Source organism: Convolutriloba macropyga, chromosome 2 (genome assembly GCF_964194025.1).
Source record: "Convolutriloba macropyga chromosome 2, txConMacr16.3, whole genome shotgun sequence".
NCBI lineage: Eukaryota > Metazoa > Xenacoelomorpha > Acoela > Convolutidae > Convolutriloba > Convolutriloba macropyga.
Genome location: NC_134469.1, coordinates 9318723 through 9343207, shown reverse-complemented (window position 1 = coordinate 9343207; position 24485 = coordinate 9318723). Strand labels below are relative to the sequence as shown.

Here is a 24485-nt window from a genome sequence, read left to right as displayed (position 1 = left end):
TTCGGGGAAGGAGGAAGGGAGAAGTACCGCGGAGGAGTGAGGGGTAGGAATCATGGAGCGAGGACTAACACAAACAAGGTACACAAACAAGGTTGAAATGATGTCATTTGAGGACATTATATAATGCTAAAAATAAGGTGAAAAATGGCACCAATTTAGGCGCAATTTTCATTTGACTTTTACTAGTAAATTGCCGCCAACATAGTTGAGGACCTTCAAATTGAAAACGAGAGAAATATAGATAATCTAAAACGCAAAAAGTTAAATAGCTCTCAAAGCATTTGCTCAGATATTCTAATCACCACTCCTATTTCGACTCTTTTGAAGTGCTCGGTAAACCAAAATTGAGAGCCGAATAATTTGGAACAAAACGACGACACTAATAGCTCGGCAGTTGTATCAACAACTTTAGTGTTCAACTCTTTTAGCGACTACCCAGGTAACAATATAGAAATCAATGTATTAACCTTTTACACACACATTCACTAACACCCTGAGGCGAGAAAATTTTCTAGAAAAAGATTTTCCAAAGAATAAAATGTGAGACAAAACAATAACGCCAACCGATTTACACTCTGTTGGTTCTTTTTCAAATGAGTCGACCAAACAAAAACTGACCGGTAAGATATTACAAAATAGTTTCAAAATACGACTACAGAAAGTTGATCTTGTCCGGTTAAGGATTGAACAATGCCGCACGGTTGTCATCGCATTGATATTTCATATGGATCTGAGCCGGAGTCAATATTCGACAGATATTTCAGCTGTTTTTAGATCAAAAGCTTCTACATTCTACCGCGGTTTACAACAATAGTAGCGATTACCACAATCTAGGTCCAAGAGCGGCAATACATCCCATCCCTGTTTCGTATTTTTTAGCGTTCAACGGGCGTCGACAATTCATTTCATCGATTAGTTATCCATCAGTTGTCATCGCCAATCTTGCGTGAAAAATCACGAGAGTATGACTTAAAGTCGCAGCGACTAATGGTATTCATAACCAGCCTCCAAGCCTTTGAAAGGTGAGAGCAACAAAATTGGTGAAAAAACTATCCGACTAAAAACGAAGGAACGGTTCTCGAACTAGTGGGGGCTCTAATTTATTGCAGCCTGCCTCATTCGGGGAAGGAGGAAGGGAGAAGTACCGCGGAGGAGTGAGGGGTAGGAATCATGGAGCGAGGACTAACACAAACAAGGTACACAAACAAGGTTGAAATGATGTCATTTGAGGACATTATATAATGCTAAAAATAAGGTGAAAAATGGCACCAATTTAGGCGCAATTTTCATTTGACTTTTACTAGTAAATTGCCGCCAACATAGTTGAGGACCTTCAAATTGAAAACGAGAGAAATATAGATAATCTAAAACGCAAAAAGTTAAATAGCTCTCAAAGCATTTGCTCAGATATTCTAATCACCACCCCTATTTCGACTCTTTTGAAGTGCTCGGTAAACCAAAATTGAGAGCCGAATAATTTGGAACAAAACGACGACACTAATAGCTCGGCAGTTGTATCAACAACTTTAGTGTTCAACTCTTTTAGCGACTACCCAGGTAACAATATAGAAATCAATGTATTAACCTTTTACACACACATTCACTAACACCCTGAGGCGAGAAAATTTTCTAGAAAAAGATTTTCCAAAGAATAAAATGTGAGACAAAACAATAACGCCAACCGATTTACACTCTGTTGATTCTTTTTCAAATGAGTCGACCAAACAAAAACTGACCGGTAAGATATTACAAAATAGTTTCAAAATACGACTACAGAAAGTTGATCTTGTTCGGTTAAAGATTGAACAATGCCGCACGGTTGTCATCGCATTGATATTTCATATGGATCTGAGCCGGAGTCAATATTTCGACAGATATTTCAGCTGTTTTTACATCAAAAGCTTCTACATTCTCCCGCGGTTTACAACAATAGTAGCGATTACCACAATCTAGGTCCAAGAGCGGCAATACATCCAATCCCTGTTTCGTATTTTTTAGCGTTCAACGGGCGTCGACAATTCATTTCATCGATTAGTTATCCATCAGTTGTCATCGCCAATCTTGCGTGAAAAATCACGAGAGTATGACTTAAAGTCTCAGCGACTAATGGTATTCATAACCAGCCTCCAAGCCTTTGAAAGGTGAGGGCAACAAAATTGGTGAAAAAACTATCCGACTAAAAACGAAGGAACGGTTCTCGAACTAGTGGGGGCTCTAATTTATTGCAGCCTGCCTCATTCGGGGAAGGAGGAAGGGAGAAGTACCGCGGAGGAGTGAGGGGTAGGAAACATGGAGCGAGGACTAACACAAACAAGGTACACAAACAAGGTTGAAATGATGTCATTTGAGGACATTATATAATGCTAAAAATAAGGTGAAAAATGGCACCAATTTAGGCGCAATTTTCATTTGACTTTTACTAGTAAATTGCCGCCAACATAGTTGAGGACCTTCAAATTGAAAACGAGAGAAATATAGATAATCTAAAACGCAAAAAGTTAAATAGGTCTCAAAGCATTTGCTCTGATATTCTAATCACCACTCCTATTTCGACTCTTTTGAAGTGCTCGGTAAAACAAAATTGAGAGCCGAATAATTTGGAACAAAACGACGACACTAATAGCTCGGAAGTTGTATCAACAACTTTAGTGTTCAACTCTTTAAGCGACTACCCAGGTAACAATATAGAAATCAATGTATTAACCTTTTACACACACATTCACTAACACCCTGAGGTGCGAAAATTTTCTAGAAGAAGATTTTCCAAAGAATAAAATGTGAGACAAAACAATAACGCCAACCGATTTACACTCTGTTGGTTCTTTTTCAAATGAGTCGACCAAACAAAAACTGACCGGTAAGATATTACAAAATAGTTTCAAAATACGACTACAGAAAGTTGATCTTGTTCGGTTAAAGATTGATCAATGCCGCACGGTTGTCATCGCATTGATATTTCATAAGGATCTGAGCCGGAGTCAATATTCGACAGATATTTCAGCTGTTTTTACATCAAAAGCTTCTACATTCTCCCGCGGTTTACAACAATAGTAGCGATTACCACAATCTAGGTCCAAGAGCGGCAATACATCCCATCCCTGTTTCGTATTTTTTAGCGTTCAACGGGCGTCGACAATCCATTTCATCGATTAGTTATCCATCAGTTGTCATCGCCAATCTTGCGTGAAAAATCACGAGAGTATGACTTAAAGTCGCAGCGACTAATGGTATTCATAACCAGCCTCCAAGCCTTTGAAAGGTGAGAGCAACAAAATTGGTGAAAAAACTATCCGACGAAAGTCGAAGGAACAGTTCTCGGACTAGTGGGGGCTCTAATTTATAGCAGCCTGCCTCATTCGGGGAAGGAGGAAGGGAGAAGTACCGCGGAGGAGTGAGGGGTAGGAAACATGGAGCGAGAACTAAGAAGTACACAAACAAGGTTGAAATGATGTCATTTGAGGATATTATATAATACTAAAAAAAAGGTGAAAAAAGGCACCATTTTAGGCGCAATTTTCATTTGACTTTTACTATTAAATTGCCGCCAACAGAGTTGAGGACCTTCAAATTGAAAACGAGAGAAATATAGATAATCTAAAACGCAAAAAGTTAAATAGCTCTCAAAGCATTTGCTCTGATATTCTATTCACCACTCCTATTTCGACTCTTTTGAAGTGCTCGGTAAAACAAAATTGAGAGCCGAATAATTTGGAACAAAACGACGACACTAATAGCTCGGCAGTTGTATCAACAACTTTAGTGTTCAACTCTTTTAGCGACTACCCAGGTAACAATATAGAAATCAATGTATTAACCTTTTACACACACATTCACTAACACCCTGAGGTGAGAAAATTTTCTAGAAAAAGATTTTCCAAAGAATAAAATGTGAGACAAAACAATAACGCCAACCGATTTACACTCTGTTGGTTCTTTTTCAAATGAGTCGACCAAACAAAAACTGACCGGTAAGATATTACAAAATAGTTTCAAAATACGACTACAGAAAGTTGATCTTCTTCGGTCAAAGATTGAACAATGCCACACGGTTGTCATCGCATTACTACTTCATATGGATCTGAGCCGGAGTCGATATTTCGACAGATATTTCAGCTGTTTTTACATCAAAAGCTTCTACATTCTCCCGCGGTTTACAACAATAGTAGCGGAGTACCCCAATCTAGGTCCAAGAGCAGCAATAAATCCCATCCCTGTTTCGTATTTTCTAGCGTTCAACGGGCGTTGACAATTCATTTCATCGATTAGTTATCCATCAGTTGCCATCGCCAGTCTTGCGTGAAAAATCACGCGAATATGACTTAAAGTCGGAGCGACGAATGGTATTCATAACAAGCCTCCTATCCTTTGAAAATGAGAGCAAAAAAATTGATGAAAAAACTATCCGACTAACGTCGAAGGAACAGCTCTCGGACTAGTGGGGGCTCTAATTTATTGCAGCCTGCCTCATTCGGGGAAGGAGGAAGGGAGAGGTACCGCGGAGGAGTGAGGGGTAGGTAACATGGAGCGAGGAGTAAGAAGTACACAAACAAGGTTGAAATGATGTCATTAGAGGATATCATATAATACTAAAAATAAGGTGAAAAAATGGCACCAATTTAGGCGCAATTTTCATTTGACTTTTACTAGTAAATTGCCGCCAATAGAGTTGTGGACCTTCAAATTGAAAATGAGAGAACAATAGATAATCTAAAACGCAAAAATTTACATAGCTCTCAAAGCTTTTGCTCTGATATTCTAATCACCACTCCTATTTCGACTCTTTTGAAGTGCTCGGTAAACCAAAATTGAGAGCCGAATAATTTGCGCTGGAACAAAACGACGACATCAATAGCTCGGCAATTGTATCAACAACTTTAGTGTTCAACTCTTTTAGGGACTACCCAGGTAACAATATAGAAATCAATGTATTAACCTTTTACACAGACACATTCACTAACACGCTGAGGTGAGAAACTTTTCTAGAAAAAGAATTTCCAAAGAATAAACTGTGAGACAAAACAATAACGCCAACCGATTTGCACTCTGTTCGCTCTTTTTTAAATAAGTCGACCAAAAACTGACCGGTACGATATTCCAAAATAGTTTCAAAATACGACTACGGAAAGTTGATCTTCTTCGGTCAAAGATTGAACAATGCCGCACGGTTGTCATCGCATTACTACTTCATATGGATCTGAGCCGGAGTCGATATTTCGACAGATATTTCAGCTGTTTTTACATCAAAAGCTTCTACATTCTCCCGCAGTTTACAACAATAGTAGCGGAGTACCCCAATCTAGGTCCAAGAGCAGCAATAAATCCCATCCCTGTTTCGTATTTTCTAGCGTTCAACGGGCGTTGACAATTCATTTCATCGATTAGTTATCCATCAGTTGTCCCCGCCAGTCTTGCGTGAAAAATCACGCGAATATGACTTAAAGTCGGAGCGACGAATGGTATTCATAACAAGCCTCCTATCCTTTGAAAATGAGAGCAAAAAAATTGATGAAAAAACTATCCGACTAACGTCGAAGGAACGGCTCTCGGACTAGTGGGAGCTCTAATTTATTGCAGCCTGCCTCATTCCGGGAAGGAGGAAAGGAGAGGTGCCACGGAGGAGTGAGGGTTAGGTAACATGGAGCGAGGTCTAAGAAGTACACAAAAAAGGTTCAAATGATGTCATTAGAGGATATTATATAATACTAAAAATAAGGTGAAAAATGGCACCAATTTAGGCGCATTTTTCATTTGACTTTTACTAGTAAATTGTCGCCAATAGAGTTGTGGACCTTCAAATTGAAAATGAGAGAAATATAGATAATCTAAAACGCAAAAAGTTAAATAGCTCTCAAAGCTTTTGCTCTGATATTCTTATCACCACTCCTATTTTGACTCTTTTGAAATTCTCGGTAAACCAAAATTGAGAGCCGAATGATTTGCGCTGGAACAAATCGACGCCACCAATAGCTCGGCAGTTTTATCAACAACTTTAGTGTTAAACTCCTTTAGGGACTTCCCAAGTAAGAATACGGAAAACAATGTATCAACCGTTTAAATCACACCCACTAACACTAAGAGGTGAAACATTTTTAGAAAAAAGAATTTCTTCCAAGGCTTCTTTTAATGTGTGCTATGAGCAGTATAGACTTTTGTTGCATACTGACTATTTCCATTAACAAACCTGCGCATCGGAAGCTAGGTATTAGAGCTGAACGGGCGCAGAGCACAATCAGAAGAAATCAGACAACGGAGAGACCTTCGTTACGCTATTTTGTAAATGTTTTTTTTCCAAAAAAAAACTGGATTTAAATTAATGAGGGTTTGACAGACCACTCAGATCACGGAATTTATCGGCTCTGATCACATTCTATGACATTGGGCTCTATTGGCCTTCCTATCAGCCGGCATTTAATTTTCAACAGTTAACTTTCAATTCTCAAAATGGAAAGTAGCGGAAAGTACCCCTCCGAAATGAAGTGTTGTTTAACTTCATGTACATCAATCTAAGCAGGCAATATCTGTGATAAATGTATCATATTGAAATCCTGAACATTTTGGCAAAAAGTTTATTCATTTTACCTAATTCGACTATACTCTATTTAACATTTAATTTCCCGGCCCTTGTATAAATTATCGAAAGTTTTATCAAATTTAGACATCAAGTGAAATTCACCTGAACACTTTTTCTCCAATTTCTCCTTTTCTGCCTTCAAGTTTTGTACATTAACATTTACATGTCCATTTGTGAGCTGTGCATCTGTCATCTCATCCTGAAGTGGACTGGTGCCCTCATCTGAACCCAATCTGAGATACTTGTCATTCAGTTTGCTAAAACCATCATCATCATCCATTTCATATATACATCTCAAACAGTTACAGCAACAAAAGTCATCACCAATTTCATTCATGTAATACGAACAAAGTACACCTTCATTTTGCCCATGTAAATACAACCAACTACTGGTCCATGAATAGTTTTATAAACCAAAGTATAGTCACGAGGTTAATGATGAGTTAATGTTTCCTATTATGATCAATAACAGAATGGCAAGAAAGATTTTAGTCTACGAAAAAGTCGTAGCAATTTTCTGGTAGCCTTACTTTTTATTTATCTAAGTTTTTGTTATGCTCATGAATTATCAATTTCGCAAATCTTGCGGCAAATAAGCTTGTTAGAAAGAGACAGAATAAAATTCTTCAAATCTAAATACAATTTTTATATTATTACACATTTCAGCAGAAGTTAGAACGCGGAGGATGAAGCTAAACGTGTTCAAGAAGGACCAACTAGTGTCACCCCGAGCTTTCATCCTTGAAGTTATATTCTAAATTTCAGTTTACAACAAATACAAGTCAGAGATGACAAGTTAAAAAAGTTGGGTGTAAATTACGTACAATGTTGAGGTAAATGTGAATCCGATGAATGGCAAGCTCTCTCCCGAAAAGACTGAAGGCAGGGTTCGTGATGATAACGAATTCTGAAACAAAGTAAAAAAAAATTAAACCCACGTCTTATCAGGATTTTTCAGATTACAGAGACAATAGTTTTAGAGGTGAGATACTAACAATGAAACCCTAAAATGGCGAAGGGAAATAAACGTACGGCTCAATAACCGGAACGTCAAATAATATCGAAGTGCTTTTGAATTGGTAAGCACACGGCGGTAGAAACAATCAGCGACGCTTACCCTCCTTTATTTTTATAGCTTCATTTAGGCACCCTCGGCTCTTTGCTTTTAGCAACAAAGATGTTTCGAGGTACAATATTTTAGATTCGTAAACTACCTCGAACAATCAACATAATTCTGATCCAAAGTACAAAAATTTGAATGAACACATGAAACATTGATGCTTCAAGATTGAATATCCATTAACGTATTGATTAGAACGGTGATATATTATGTATCAGACACCAAAAAACCCCAATTTTTTGAAGCTAAACTTACAGTCGCGACCTCATGTAATGAGAGAAGGAACTATTTGATAGCCAGGCTTTTTCGTCCCTCATTTCTGACCCCCACCCCCGAAAAATTAATCAGAAGAAGACACTCGTGGCAGCATCCAAAAGCCCTCGCAAAACGCTTAGAAGATATGACTTTCTAAAAAAATCAGGTTTTTCCCTAAAAAAAATTGGTAAAAGTTGGACGAACTTAATTTTTTTTAGATTCCATTCAACTAATATTAAAAGTGAGATGTCAAAAATAGAGCCTGCGTTATGTTGTTAGATCTTGTTTTAGCTCTCCAAGGATTAGAAATCTATTGGCACTATTTTAATTGTTGTTTTCGTACATTTTGAAAGAAAATGATCTCGAAACCGTAAAAACTAGAAAGACTAGAGGAGACAAGTTGAGATACAGTTAATTGAGCTGTACCAGTCCTAAAAAGTTGAAGCTCCATATTTGACAAACAAGCAATCAGCATTCAACAAACAACTTTTATTTCGGCCAATGGCTGAGGTCTTTCTACCTAGGTTAAATATTCAGAACATGCAACTTTCTCTATTTTTCTCCAACGTTTTTGCAGATGATTGTTATCTAAAGATTAATAATTTAAATTGTTTTGAGGTTACAGGTGGTCGTTATTAGTTTTGATCATTTTCAAAACTCCTATTGAAAATGAATTAATTTTTGATTTTTTCCAGGTGAGATACTAACAATGAAACCCTAAAATGGCGAAGGGAAATAAACGTACAGCTCAATAACCGGACCGTCAAATAATCTCGAAGTGTTTTTGAATTGGTAAGCACACGGCGGTAGAAACAATCAGCGACGCTTACCCTCCTTTATTTTTATAGCTTCATTTAGGCACCCTCGGCTCGTTGCTTTTAGCAACAAAGATGTTTCGAGGTACAAAATTTTAGATTCGTAAACTACCTCGAACAATCAACACAATTCTGATCCAAAGTACAAAAATTTGAATGCACACATGAAACATTGATGCTTCAAGATTGAATATCCATTAACGTATTGATTAGAACGGTGATATATTATGTAGCAGACACCAACAAAAAACCCCAATTTTTTGAAGCTAAACTTATAGTCGCGACCTCATGTAATGAGAGAAGGAACTATTTGATAGCCAGGCTTTTTCGTCCCTAATTTCTGACCCCCACCCCCGAAAAATTAATCAGAGGAAGACACTCGTGGCAGCATCCAAAAGCCCTCACAAAAGTTTACTGGCTGCAAACGGGTTTCTCGAATTTGTTTCCGCCTAGAAGATATGAATTTCTAAAAAAAATCTAGTTTTTCCCTAAAAAAATTGGTAAAAGTTGGACGAACTTAATTTTTTTTAGATTCCATTCAACTAATATTAAAAGTGAGATGTCAAAAATAGAGCCTGCGTTATAATATTAGATCTTGTTTTAGCTCTCCAAGGATTAGAAATCTATTGGCACTATTTTAATTGTTGTTTTCGTACATTTTGAAAGAAAATGATCTTGAAACCGTAAGGACTAGAAAGACTAGAGGAGACAAGTTGAGATACATTTAATTGAGCTGTACCAGTCCTAAGAAGTTGAAGCTCCCTTTTATTTCGGCCAATGGCTGAGGTCTTTCTACCTAGGTTAAATATTCAGAACATGCAACTTTCTCAATTTTTCTCCAACGTTTTTGCAGATGATTGTTATCTAAAGATTAATAATTTAAATTGTTTTGAGGTTACAGGTGGTCGTTATTAGTTTTGATCATTTTCATAACTCCTATTGAAAATGAATTAATTTTTGATTTTTTTCCAGCATTGGTTACTTTACGAAAGTTTTCACTACATGGAACAGTGTCACTTTAATGAGAACAAAACCGACTAACGTCGGGCGAATTGCTCTCAAACGACCGGCGAGCGGTTGGCTTCGTCAGTAGCTAGCCACGGTTTGTTGAGGTTAGCTTTAGCATTATGCGATTCTTTAACTTTTAGTTTTCTAGCCTTGTCAGTAAACCAAATAAAAAACTGATCATTAAAATTTGCAAAATATTGCAAAATTCAAAATAAAAGCTTTCAGATTTCGCAGTGAAAATGTTCAAAACTATTTTTTGTCTCTGGAGTTATGTCAAGTAACCCATCTTCAAGACTTCGTTGTCAAATAATGATAGTTAAAATCAGAAAAGGACAAAAATATTGGAAACGATAGCAAATTTTCACAAAATCTTGCTAAAATTAACGAAAATTAAAATTTTATCAAAAAATTGCAAAAGCTGGAGTAATGAAAAACTAATAACAATTCCATTAACTCTAGAAACTATGCGACAGCTTATTATCAAGCCTTGGAGGAGGTCCCTAGGACCCTGGTACCGGAAAAAATAATACAAAATTCAAAATGATTCAAAAAAACTTGATAAAATTGCAAATATTTTAAAAATTTGTGACGTTAAAACCTTGAAAAACATTCCATTACATCTAGAAGATATGAAGGAACCTGTAATTGAACCCTAGAGGAGATTATGTGTCCCTTGAGGCTGCAGAAACCTGAAAAAGACGAAAAATTTGAAAACTCCAAAAATTTGCAAGTTGCATAAAAAACTGCTAAAATTTGTGATAACTTGTTGAGAATTTGTTGAAAACTAATTCATGGCCGAAAATATTTTCCAGTAGCTTATTATCAAACCCGAACGGAGATTTTCTGTTAGGGTGAAAAACCTGAATAATGACAATAAATATTAAAAAATAAAAAATTCGTACAAAAAAATGCTAAAATTTGTGGTGTTGAAATCTTGAAAAACATTCCATTACGTTTAGAATTTATAGCGAAATTATTGTCAACTCCCAGAAGAGGTTCTCGAGGCTCGAGAAACCTAAGAACCGAAAAAACTTTTCAAAAAAATTGTAAAAAAAATGCAAGTTTTACCAAAAAAAATTGCTAAAATTTGTCAAGAAATTGAAAGCTATTCCATGGCAAATAAAATTTTTTCAGTAACTAAGTTTGGTAAAAAAAAATGCTAAAATTCTTGTTGTTGAAATCTTGAAAAACATTCCTTTGCATTTAGAATCTATGTAGTAACCTATTCTCAAACGCTAGAGGAGGTTTCTCGGCCCTTGAGGCTGGGGAAACCTTATAACCGACAATTTTCAAAACTTATCGAAAAATTGCTAAAAGTGATATTAAAAAGTTTAAAACCATTCCATGGCCGATAAAAATTTTATTGAGTTATTATGAAACCCTTAAAGATGTTTTCTGGCCCCCTGGTTCTGTAAACTTATATGATGAGAAATGAAAGAAATTGAAAAAAATTTGCATATTTTGCCCAAAAATGCTTGCAAAATGTTAAACTCGCGATGTTAAAATGTTGAAACCATTCCACATAGAAACTATGCAGTACCCTATAATAAAACCATAGAGCAGGTTCCTTGACATCTAGGGCTGAAAAAATGACAAAAAATTTCAAAAAGCTAAAAAAAAAAAGATGGGAAAATTAGTATAAAATTGGGCGTTTTTAGCGATCGGTTGTTCGTCATTAGCCACGTTGGGGGGAGGGGGTGCACCGGAGGGCTGATGGGGAGGGAGTGGGTGGGCAACAGTGCGGGCGTCTTCGGCCTCTCTTCCGCACTTCACACAATAAGTATAAGTCTCCAAATTGTAAAAATTGCTAAAATTTGTGAAATTAAAAAGTTGAAAAACTATTCCATGGCCATTAAAATTGTCAGTAACTTATTATCAAATCACTTAGAATGTTTTTTGGCCTCTGGGTCGGGAAAGAACTGAATAAAGAAAATATCAAAAAATATCAAAAAATATCAAAATATCAAAAAATTGCAAGTTTTGTCTAAAAATTGCTAAAATTCGTGATGTTAAAATGTTCAAACCATTCGATTACCACTAGAAACAATGCAGTAACCTATTATCAAACCCTAGAGGAGGTTCTTTGACACCTAGGGGTCAACAGTTGGGGTGTCTTCGACCTCTAAGAACCGCCCTTCACGCCATAAGTATAAGTATAAGTCTCCAAAACAGTTTGAGGTGAAATTGAGCTCAAAGGCTCTAAGAGCACTTATTGCCCTCTGGGCGCTACCTGTTTATCCCGTTTTTGAGGACTAAAAGTCAAAAGCGTCAGACGAAAAATCGGTCAAGCATAAAATCGCATTAAAAAGAGCGAACGGACTAATATAATTGCTACAAATTTCGTTTGAGAGCAATTAAACATCAGTAAGTCAAGATTTCGCTGACTCTAACAAACCTGAATTTTAAATGCCGTTTTTGAATATTGTGACAGTTTCGTCCATTATCAAAAGGTGGCGTTTTTCATCATAATATCTGAATCGCATATTAAGGGTTTCAAGACACCAATAGTCAATAAAATGTCGTTGACAATCCAAAATTAAAAAAGTTTCCAACTTCGCAATAAAAAAGCTCAAAAGTTTTTTGTCTCAAAAGTTCTGTCAAGCAACCCATCTCCGACACTTGAAAAGTTTTGTTGGCCGGTTATGGTCGTTAAACTCAGAATAGGACAAAAAATATTTTAAAAATTTTGAAAAAAATGGCAAATTTTAACAAAATCTTGCTAAAATTCAAGACACTAATATCTTAAGAACCAACTCATTGTCTCAAGAGACTAACCGGTATCCCCGTTTCAAGCCTGAAATAGTTTCACAGGCTCAAAGATCCATATACTAGCAAGATAAAAAATTTCAAAAATTGAAAAGTTTGAATTTTATCCAAAAAAACTAAAACTGGAGTCATAAAAAATGTTGATCAGGATCCCATTAACTCTACAAATTTTGCAGCCGCTTATTGTCAAACCTTGGAGGAGGCCCTAGGGCCTCTATTGCCCGAAAAAATTCAAAAACGAGAAAAATTGCAAATATTTTTAAAAATTGCTCAAATTCGTGATACTAAAATCTTGAAGACCATTCCATTACATTTATAAACTATGCAGTAATACATTGCCAAGAGGAATTTCCGTGGCTCTTGAAGCTAGAGAAACATAAAACATACAAAAATTTCAAAAAAACTGAAAGTTTTATTTAAAAAAATGGCTAAAACTTGTGATGCTAAAGTTGAAAATTAATCCATGACCAACAAAAATTTTCCAGTAACTTTTTATCAAAACCCAACGGAGGCATTCTGGCCTTTGAAGCTCAAAAAATCTGAATAATGACTATATATGTTAAAAAATTGGGAAAAAAATGGCAAAAACTATCAAAAATATGCTAAAATTCGTGATGTTAAAATCTTGCAAGACATTCCATTTAATCTAGAAATTATTCAGTATTTTCAAACCCTAGAGGAGTTTCCTGGTTTCTTGAGGCTGAAAAAATCTAAAAAACTAGAAAAATTTTTTAAAAAAACTTGAAAAAAGCAAGTTTTATCAAAAAATTGCTAAAATTTGTGAAATTAAAAAGTTGAAAAACTATTCCATGGCCATTAAAATTGTCAGTAACTTATTATCAAATCACTTAGAATGTTTTTTGGCCTCTGGGTCGGGAAAGAACTGAATAAAGAAAATATCAAAAAATATCAAAAAATATCAAAATATCAAAAAATTGCAAGTTTTGTCTAAAAATTGCTAAAATTCGTGATGTTAAAATGTTCAAACCATTCGATTACCACTAGAAACAATGCAGTAACCTATTATCAAACCCTAGAGGAGGTTCTTTGACACCTAGGGGTCAACAGTTGGGGTGTCTTCGACCTCTAAGAACCGCCCTTCACGCCATAAGTATAAGTATAAGTCTCCAAAACAGTTTGAGCTGAAACAGAGCTGAAAGTCTCTAAGAGCACTTATTGCCCTCTGGGCGCTACCTGTTTATCTCGTTTTTGAGGACGAAAAGTCAAAAGCGTCAGACGAAAAATCGGTCAAGCGAAAAATCACATTAAAAAGACCGACAGGACTCATATAATTGCTACAAACTTCGTTTGAGAGCAATTAATTATTATTTTGAGTGGAAAGTCGGATCAAGCGCTCCGAAAGCACAGATTCGCGAGCCCCCTTGTTTTTACAAAATATTAACATAAACCGACAAGCTTCCGACAAATTGCTCTCAAATGACCGGTGGGGGCTGCAGCTTAGATAAATTTTTGTTTATTCCCGCAGAAACATCCGGCAAGGGTGGTTTTCGCAACCGCGAACCCGGAGTCCTAAATTTATAGCTTTTACCACTGGGCGATAAGTCACTGTATCTACCTGCAATCGCCTTGCTTTAGCAAAAAACTTTACCTAGGAATGAGTGCAAGAGATCACTCAAAACTGATCAATAGAAGCGTGAAAAAGTGACTTGAGAACTTACAGAGTATTCTAGAACAAAAGCGCAAAAATGCTCAAGCCAGAACGTTAATAAAAAGACACACTTTTACAATAATTGCTTCAAACTTCGTTCCAGAGCAATTAAAAACTACGGATAATTCATAATAAATAATATGTTAATAAATAATATGTTAATAATAAATGTTAATAGGTTAATAAATAAGGCCAGGTCTAATTTGATATCCAAAAGGCTAAATTGACAAGGATTGATGTTTGTTTTGGGCTAGAAAATGTTCATATCAATGATTTGTAACCTGCAGACGCTTAATGTCAGTGGCATCAATATCAAAATTGGATGTATCTTCTGGTCCACTTATGTCGGGTATGTAAGGAGGAGTTGAGTTGTGGATAGAATCAAAGTCCACTAATGATGCGAACCAGGGATGCTGTTTGATTTCATCCATGCCATTCTTGCCAAACCTCTTTTCCGCTTTGCACATAAACCTAAAAAACAATGGCACACAAACATAGCTGGCAGATTGCACTAAAATAACCGCAATAGCTTCGTCGATCTGCAGTCTAAAAAACAGTAATTTCATTGAAGGCTGAGATGTTTTATTTTGATTAAGAATGCGTATAAGTTACTGATGCTTCTATTCGCTGCTCTCAAATAACCTTCATTTAGAGTGACACACATTTCCTTGAATTTTTCTCTTCGAATTAAGTAAATAAAAGTCAAAGTGAGAAAGTCATTTTTGAGGGTGAGGTAAGTCATTTGCGACCAACCATATAATCACGCGAATGAACAAAAAAACATTACCGACTAACGTCGGGCGAATTGCTCTATAACGACCGAGGAGCTAGGCACGGATTTGTCAGTAGCTAGGCACGGATTAGTGAGGCTAGCTTTAGCCTAATTGAAGGGGCGTAAGTGAGCGCAGCGGGGGGTGGGAGTGCACCGGGAGGCTGATGGGATGGCAACAGTGGGGGGGGGGGGGGGGGGGGATCCCTATAAGAACCGCCCTTCGCACCATAAGTAAAAATCTCCAAAACAGATTCTGTGCATCGCATACTTGAAGACTAATGAGCTGAAAGGCTCTAAGAGCACTTATTGCCCGCTGGGCGCTACCTGTTCATCCCGTTTTTGAGGACAAAGTCGAAAGCGTCAGAAGAAAAATTGGTCAAGCAAAAAAATCGCATAAAAAAGGACCGACAGAACTAACATAATTGCTACAAACTTAGTTTGAGAGCAATTAAAAACTCACTCCATTAAGAGCGAAAAATGACGTCACGGACGCATTTCAGTTGAAATTGCATGTACGAATGAACAAAAAGCTGATTTTAGGTAGAACAAGTCCTGACGTACAGTTCAAAGAATTTTCATTGACTAAACAAAAAACTAGGCATAGAACGGACTATGAATGGATTGGGAGAACCATTAAAAAAATCCAACCCAAAAAATCGAAAAAAAACAGTAAAAATCGAAAAGAAATCGACGCATGTGAACAAACACCACCAGCGAGAAAGCGAATTGTTGTTCAAACACCTTTCTTTACTCTTCTTTAAAATTAAAGTGAAAAATTCACGCCGCAAAACAACTCGCTTTTTCGCTTCAGTTCCTGTTCCGGCGTGATCCGGCGTGTCCAAAATCACAACTCCAATTTGAATTCAAAAATCATAAAATTGCGTGAACAGCTCTTAAAAAACATAGCAGGACAAGTCTTGACGTATAATTCGAAGAATTTTCAATGACTAAACAATATACTAGACCTCGACCAGACTAAGAGTGAATTCGAAAACCATTTCCCAAAAAATTAGATTAAAAAACTTTCAAAAAATCTGTCAAAATGCCGCATGTGAACAAAAAACAGCCAGCGAGAAATGGAAATTTGGTTCAAACAAAAAACTAGGCCTAAAATGAACTATGAATGGATTGGGAAAAACCATTAAAAAAATCCAATCCAAACAATTGAAAAACAGCAAGAGAAATCGAATTTCTGTTCAACCACCCTTTTCTCACTCTACTTTAAAATTAGAGTGAAAAAATTTTCCGCAGCAAAACCGCTCGCTATTTTGCGCCACTACCTGGCGTGACCAAAATCACTACTCCATTTTGATTTCAAAAAACATGAAAATGTGTGAACACATCTTTAAAAAAAGACAGCGCCCCAATACAATTCAAATTCTTTGAATTGTAAAAAAAGGCAGCGCACCAATAAAATTCAAATTCTTTGAACTGCAAAAAAAAACAAGAAAAGGCCAACAATAGCCACAGCTATCCCTGTGCGGCTATTTATTACTTTCAGCTGTTATACGTTCCTAATAAACTAACCGTCAACAAAACAACCCGCTAAGAAAACAATGATCTCGTACTAACGAGCCATAATTTAGTACGAGTAATTAAGAAATATAAGATAACTAGGCTCTAATACTGCAATAATTTCAATTTATGTATTGCTATGAAACGTTACAAATTAAAAAACGGCACATTCAATAGGAAGGGGGCAGAATAGATAGAAAATCACTTATAGAAATCGCTCGAGGTTGTTGAGCCAAATAAATTTACCAAACTGCTTACCAATTTGACACTAGTTAAACGGCATTGAATAAGACCCTCGAACAAGAATTAACCAATGCTAATCTGTAATACTCACTTCAGCAGTAAATCTTTAGCCTCGTCTGAAACTTGCACATCATCGGGGTATTTGAAGGAATCTTCATGGTTCATGATGAGCCCGTAGGTTTCTACTAGTGACTCGGCATAGAAAGGAGTTTCTCCAAAGAGCATTTCGAATATGACTACTCCGAGCGACCACCAATCACAGCCTGCTCCGTAACGACCCATGCCGTCTTCTTGTGCCTAAACAAAGCGATATAATTCATTGCAAGACGATCCTTTCAAGTGAGCCAAAGGGCATGTCCGCCTTGTTTATGAACCCAACTACAATTATGAGGTTGCAGTTGTTAGAGATTTGAGCCTTGGTCAGGTGATTTCTCCCTCTGTGCATTCCAGGCAATGTTTTCTAATTTTGTAAGGGCGTCATTTAACTTCTTAAGGAATTTTTGTTTAAAATAGAAAATTGATCACATCCGATCAAAATAATTACCGTTTTTACTCAACCCTTTCTACGCTCGTCAAAATCATGAAACGCTCATCCAAACAAGCTAACCCTCAGAATCTCTGGTGAAATATAATCAGGTGTTCCAACTGCCACATTCGAATGGACCAATCCATCTTCGTGCAACTTCAAACACGATCCAAAATCAGCCAGTCGTATGTGGCCAGAACTGTGCAGCAATATGTTGTCGGGTTTGATATCTCTGTGCGCATAACCAAGTGTGTGCAATGCGTGTATTGCGAGTGTCATCTCAGCAGCGTAGAATCGAGCCATTTCCTCGGGAAACCGATCCTCGTATTTGCTCAGAAGTGTCAAAAGATCCCCGCCAGGATAATAGTCCATTATCAGATACTAAACAGCAAAGGCTAACTCCCAGATCTAATTAAACAACTATATCAGCCATATAAATAACGTCTATGATGCAAAAAACGATTTGAACGAACAACTCTTTGAACAACTGTTGGTTGAAAGATTGGTAACCCCACTTCACAACAACTTTTCTCTGGTTACGCCGCAATGATTGCGATTGCTTTCCGAGAAAACGCTGCTTCACTAAAAAGTTTTAGTGGAGGCGCTTGAACTTCTCAAAAGAACTATGATCGAACTTGTAACGGATTAATTCCTATCATTTCGGAAACCAATTAATACAATTAACACACTGGCAAAATAACAAGAATCAAGAAGAAACAAAAACTATTAGAAATTTATTTGAGACTGTTTCGAGAGGTGAGCTTAATCCAAAACCGCAGAAAATCTTGGCAGAAAATCTAATATACTGTTCTGTCACGGACTGATAAAGAGCAACACGAAATTTTTGAAATTGCCGTTTAAGCCTTGTACCTTTAAAACAATATAGCTGACGGACCGCCAGAAAATAGCCGTGACAGCGTCGTAAATCTGCAGTCTCAAAGAGGATAAGACAAAAAAAAGTTCCTTTATTAATTGCAGAAACGTTATATTTTGATTAGGAATCTAACTTTTATTGCTGCTTCTATCAGTTGCTCTCAAATACTTCGATCAGAGTGGCATACTCAGTTCACCTTATCTTTTGATTGTGAGAAAAGTCAAATTTGAGAGTGAAGGAAGTCAACTGACACCAATCAAAAAATCGTTCCACTATGAGCGACAAAGACGCTCAGTCAGTCAAAATTGCATGCATGAATGCACAAAAAACAGATTTGAAGTAATCGTGACAATTTGTCATATGATCATAAACAAAGATCTTGACATCGGAGAACATAGAAGAACATTGCAGGACTAGTTCTGAAATACAAAGTAAAGAATTGAAAAAAAACTACAAACTATTCTACTTGACCAGCAGACCAATTGAACATAACCCGCCCATAGTTCAAAAAATTTAAAGTAAAACAATTAATAGCAATCGAAGTGCATATACTCATAGGATCAGTATGCTGAATACCAAGAACTTCGATCAATATGTAATTAAACAAGAATGGGAAATTTGGCAAAACTTGCTTTATATATAAGAGGCAAGCAGAGGACAATAAAAGGGATTAGAAAAACAATAAAAGGGATTCTATTGTTGGCTGAGCCCCACAGACTTGACTCAAGTATGACTTTTAGAGCATACCCACTTTCTGAAAAGATTATGGTCCAAAACATTCTCGTGAGCTCTTTCTACAGAATTAAAAATAAATTAAAAGCCTGATGCCATTTTGCGTTCACAAAAAGAACACCACTACAAAGATTGCATAAAATTGTTTCAGAAGGGGAGGTTTGAAATGGTGGGTCTACAACACAGACAACTGCATTGACCTTCACGCCATAAAATTAATTTTCCACGGCTATTAAACCTTGAAGCGTATCTGCAGGATGAGAAGTCACAGAAAATCATTGATCAAATTAAAAAACAGTCTGCGACAAATTGGTCAAAGTTTCAGAAGCGCCCCTTACGCTATAAAATTATGTTTTCTCAGCAGTTTCAGTGATTAGCATACTTCGAGACTAAAAACGCTCTACGAGAACTGCTATGAGACTTACCGATTCAACATGTTTCTTAAAATGAAAATTCGTTGATCAGACTAAAAAACCGAGAAGACAAATTGATAGTATTTTGTTTGAGAGAACAGACAACCAGACAGCTGGAAAGATTTCAGTTAATAGTATTCTGGTTTCTCAAAAGTTTAAAAATGATCAAAACTGTGCCCTAATTTGGGATGCAAAGAGCTTTAAAATGATACCATACTACATAGATAGTTCAGGACCTCAATCAAAAACTTCCAATTTTTTTTGAAAGGATGTGGATTTTTAATTTTTCAAAAATATCAGGTCACGCCAGGTCTCAGGGCAGAAAAAAACCTATTCTGTCACCGATGGAAACTCAGTAATTAAGATTCAAATTTTAAGGGCGTAGGGTTTACTCTGATCAGATCTGAAAACGAAATGCATAACATTTAATTTCATCAGAGGGACAACCATATCCAACTAACATCGGGCGAATTGCTCTCAAACGACCGGCGGGCCGTTGACTTCCTCAGTAGCAAGCCACGATTTAATGAGGCTAGCTTTAGCTTGATTCGACGATGCAACTTTTAGTATTCTAGCCTTGTTAGTAAATAAATCAAATAAAAAACTGATAATTTAAAAAATTTGCAAAATATTGCCAAATTTAAAAGAAAAGCTTCCAGAATTCGCAGTGAAAATCTTCAGCACTAATTTTTGTCTCTGGAGATATGTCAAGTAACCCATCTGCAAGACTTGAAAAGCGTCGTTGGCCAGAAATGATCGTTAAACTCATAAGGACAAAAATATTCAAACATTTTGAAAACAATCCCAAATTTTAACAAAATCTTGCTAAAATTCAAGATATTAAAATCTTCAAAAAAATTTCATAGTCTGAAGAGACTATACAGTATCCCTATTTCCAGATTTAAATAGTTTCACTGGCTCATAAAGATCCATAAACTTGAATCATGATAAATTTTTTCCCAAAAATTTGAAATTGAAAAAATTTGATAACAATTCCATTAATTCTAGAAACTATGCGACAGCTGATCATCAAACATTGTTGGAGGTCCCTAGGACCCGAGTGCCGGAAAAAATAGAAAATTCCAAAAACTTGAAAAAATCGCAGGTTGCATAAAACTGCTAAAATTTGTGATAAAAAATTGAAGACTAATGCATGGCAAAAAACATTTTCCAGAAACCTACTATCAAACACTAAAGGAGATTTTCTGTTAGGCTGAAAAACATGAATAATGACACAAAATGTCACAAAATTGAAAAGAAAATTGCAAATTTTGTACAAAAAAAAAGCTAAAATTCGTGGTGCTGAAATCTTGAAAAACATTCCATTACTTTTAGAAACTATAGCGAAACTATTGTCAAACCCCAGGAGGTTCTTGAGGCTGGAGAAACCTAAAAACCGACAAATCGCTTTAAAAAACTTGTACAAAAAATGCAAGTTTTATCAAAAAATTTGTCAAAGAAATTGAAAGCTATTCCATGGCAAATAATTTTTTTTCAGTATCTTATTATCAAACCCTTCAGGACGTTTTCTGGCTCCTGCGTCTAGAAAGACTTGAATAATGAAAAAAAAATGTCAAAAAATGAGAAAATTAGCATGTTTTGTTAGAAAATAACCAAAATTTGTGATGTTAAAATGTTGAAGCCATTCCACTAGAAACTATGCAGCAACCTATTATAAAACCCTAGAGGAGGTTCCTTGACACCTAGGGCTGAAAGAACTCAAAAAATGACAAAATGGCAACAGTGGGGGTGGGGCAAGAGCGCGGTGGGGGGCAATCGTGGGAGGGGGGGTCAACAGTGGGGGTATCTTCAACCTCTAAGAACCGCCCTTCACACCATAAGTATAAGTCTCCAAAACAGCTTGAGCTGAAACAGAGTTGAAAGGATCTAAGAGCACTTAATGCCCGCTGGGCGCTACCTATTTATCCCGTTTTTGAGGACGAAAAGTTAAAAGCGTCAGACGAAAAATCAGTCAAGCGAAAAATCGCATAAAAAGACCGACAGGAGTAATATCATTGCTACAAACTTCGTTTGAGAGCAATTAATTAATAAATAAGTATCTCCATTACAAGGTTTTTGTTTAGCGCTCAGGCAAAATACAATGGAATATATTTATCAAGTTTTAATTTAATGTTAGCTTACTCGGCCTTGCCATTGAATTCTTCAGCAGCCCGTGGTACTTGATGAGAAACTATCGCAACCGAACATGAGGTCGAAATCGAATTACCCACTTAAGTACGGTAAATCATGCTTGTGATACCAATTGCTCAGCGGATTATTGGACCAAAAGATCAAAAGGAATTAATTTGGTATTATAGCAATGGGTAATCGATCACGTAAATGTTGTTTACAGTGCATGCCAAATTTCAACGCATAAATTATTACTAGAAGCAATAATAAGTTTCTCAACCGTCTCGCTCAGCCAACATTACGATAATTTCACGCCAATTCTTGCAAAAGTTCATAACTCACAAGGTTTGTTGTATCCTGGAAGGCAAAGTGCAGCTTAGTTATCCACCTCTGGTCCCCAAACACCAACACATCCCTTTCTTCTTTGTAACACGCCGTCTGAAAATCAACGGTAAACACTAAAAGAACATGACATTGTCATTTTCTGCTTCCTATAAGCTTACACAAGTAGATATTACTTTCGGGTTATTATTTCAACCTAAACAGTATGATTCAATGTTCTCGAAATAGTAAGCAGTCGAACAGACTGCACTGGATTTTTGAGCATGCTAAACCAGTCAAGAATATCACCATAAAGTTTTGTGGGCCAATTTTAACAAACACTGAATTACCGATGACCTCAATACGTTTGATTAAGATCTCGGTGTCAATTGCTAATCTCCATAAAGCAATCTATAATTAATCTTGTTTACACTTTTCCAGCAGTCTCAGGACAAATAAGCCAAATGATTTCTTTGTTTTTCAACAAGAGCCCATACTTTTAAATAGTAACCTAGGAGCATGCAAAAGCTATTATAATTATTATTAGGAAAACAAAATTAGGTACAATAATTTTCAAAATACTATTAATTAATGCTTGTAAGATTTGTATATACTTTTGTTTCAAGTATCTTTAAACTTTTGGTTATATAATTTACATTTTTTTTAAAAAAAAAAACAAGATCTTACCTCAGCTCTGCTGATCATCTCGTGCTTGTTAAGTGTTTTCATGGCAAATACTTTTCCGGAATGTTTGTTTTTACAAACAGCCACTTGGCCAAAGGCACCCTGTCCAATAATCTTGACAATGTCAAACTCATCTTTGCTCAGTCTGTAGTACTTCAGTCTCACTGCGTAGTCTTTTGCTGTAACAACAATTATGTAAGCAAACCAGGCAAAGATAGTCAGCAAAATGAAAGTATTCAGGTTTAACTCTTAAGTCATCACGAGGGCTGGTGTCAGTGGATAGGCATGTGTACGTAAATTGTCTGATCATGGGCATTTTTGAACCAGAAAGTGCGAATAAGCATGTATTGAAACTCTGATTATAAAACTACTACACTGTGCAAATCATTAATAGGAGAGGGCGGGTGGGGGTTAATGAGGCAAAATAAACATAATGTCCAGAGAATAACAAGTCAGATCGAAATTTCCATACATGCAGTTGCTGCAAAAAAATTTCAGACATGCTTCCTACCAAAAAAAATAACCAGGATGCTTTTCACATAACATGGGCGATAGATTTAAAAAAAGCTCAAAATCGGCTAAAAATTTATTAATCCAACGCGTTCAGCGGAATAAAAATTCATCTAGCCGACACAAAACTGTTCAACAGTTTTTCTTATTGTGGCTATGAGGTCGAAACGCCGCCAGGAAAAGCACTTCCAGTTAAAAGACAGGAGACAAAAAAAATAAGTTGGCAGATATTACAAGGAAATAAATCAAAGCTTATTATCTTGAGCTTTATCAGTCGTCAACAATGACCAATCTTACAGCTTCCAACAAATTTTATTTAACACACTTGCAAATGCTGAAAACAATTCAAAAAGGCGGTTTGTAGTTCGGACCTACCTATTTTCTCGTTACCTATGTTAACAGAGAATACAATTTATTTTGCAAGCCGTAGCACAATACGCTTCCCAAACAGCTAACTTTGGAAAAAAAATATTCAATGCTGCCTTTCAACATTTGTCTCATTGAAAATTAAATAAAGAAAGGACACAATTAAATATTTCCACAATTAAATAAGCCAAGAAATTCACTCCAAATTTGTTTCAAGTCTTAGCTCAGTTGATCTTTCCAGCATTCAGAAGTAGCGATTGAAGATCTACTAAACTACATTGGATACTAAACTCAATTCGATGTAATGAAGTCAATTTACATGAAATAATGTAATACACACAACTCCATCATACTTTCTTGGTATACGTGTGGTAAGACTTTGCAGCTAAACAGCGCACCAAATACCAGTGCAGTCTTCTGAACAGAAAAAGTTTTTCAGCGCCGTCGATTTGATCATTCTTCATCCCTCGAAAAATTTAGTATTTTCGTTTTTTTATTTACCTGGTAACAAATTCTAAGTAGCCACAACTTTTAGAAAGTTTCTGTATTGATGGATGGATTAAAGACTTCATTGCAAACAAGAGGTTGCAAACAAAGATTCCAGTGTGATGCTTTACAACAATATAAGCAAAAAACATGCCGGAAAACAGCCGCGATTGATCTCCAAGGTTGTAAATGAAACAACAGAAAAAACGTATTGTTTTATTGACAAACAATGGCCAAAGTGAGCACAATCTCTACAGGATTTCATAGTTACCCACACTACTATTTCTTAATGAGAGGATAGAGGACTTAGTATTCTATGCAATAAGCACAAGACCTAAAAACTAAGACTAATTAGAACCAAGTGAACCTGTGTTCGATTAAGAGAACTTAAAAAAGACTCCAGACAAAACTTGATTAGAAATTGAGCAAAGCAAAACAAAATTTTCTTTGAAAAATGCCCACAATAATAGAAATCTGGGAAGATGAGGGCCTCTTTAATTCAAATTTTCCAATACAAACAAGCAAGGATTAAAGGCAGGGTTTGGTGCTTAATCATCCGAAAAAATATTAATTGCAATTAAAACACTTCCTTTTTTTGAGAAGCTGCAACTAATTGTTCACAAAACTGCAGATGATTTTCACTAGGAAACTACGAATGATGTTAAAATTTCAATGTTCACTATCGCGATCAAAATGCTGATTTCGATTT

The 24485-nt window shown here is 36.2% G+C and overlaps 1 protein-coding gene across 6 annotated transcripts in view; it reads right to left on the bottom strand.

Annotated features, from left to right (window-relative positions):
- LOC142356259 (serine/threonine-protein kinase MRCK alpha-like) overlaps positions 1 to 24485 on the bottom strand; it is a 521049-nt gene that overhangs the window by 44361 nt on the left and 452203 nt on the right. For all 6 annotated transcript variants that reach the window (XR_012761391.1, XR_012761393.1, XM_075408214.1 and 3 more), the window contains exons 2-8: positions 22418 to 22593; positions 21752 to 21847; positions 17342 to 17641; positions 16826 to 17031; positions 14486 to 14675; positions 7396 to 7478; positions 6674 to 6828 (exon numbers count right to left, since the gene is read on the bottom strand). Coding sequence is in view for 4 of the 6 variants with exons in the window: in XM_075408214.1 (XP_075264329.1) it covers positions 6674 to 6828; positions 7396 to 7478; positions 14486 to 14675; positions 16826 to 17031; positions 17342 to 17641; positions 21752 to 21847; positions 22418 to 22593 (1206 nt within the window). In the remaining 2 variants the exon portion in view is untranslated. The remainder of the gene's footprint in view (positions 1 to 6673; positions 6829 to 7395; positions 7479 to 14485; positions 14676 to 16825; positions 17032 to 17341; positions 17642 to 21751; positions 21848 to 22417; positions 22594 to 24485) is intronic.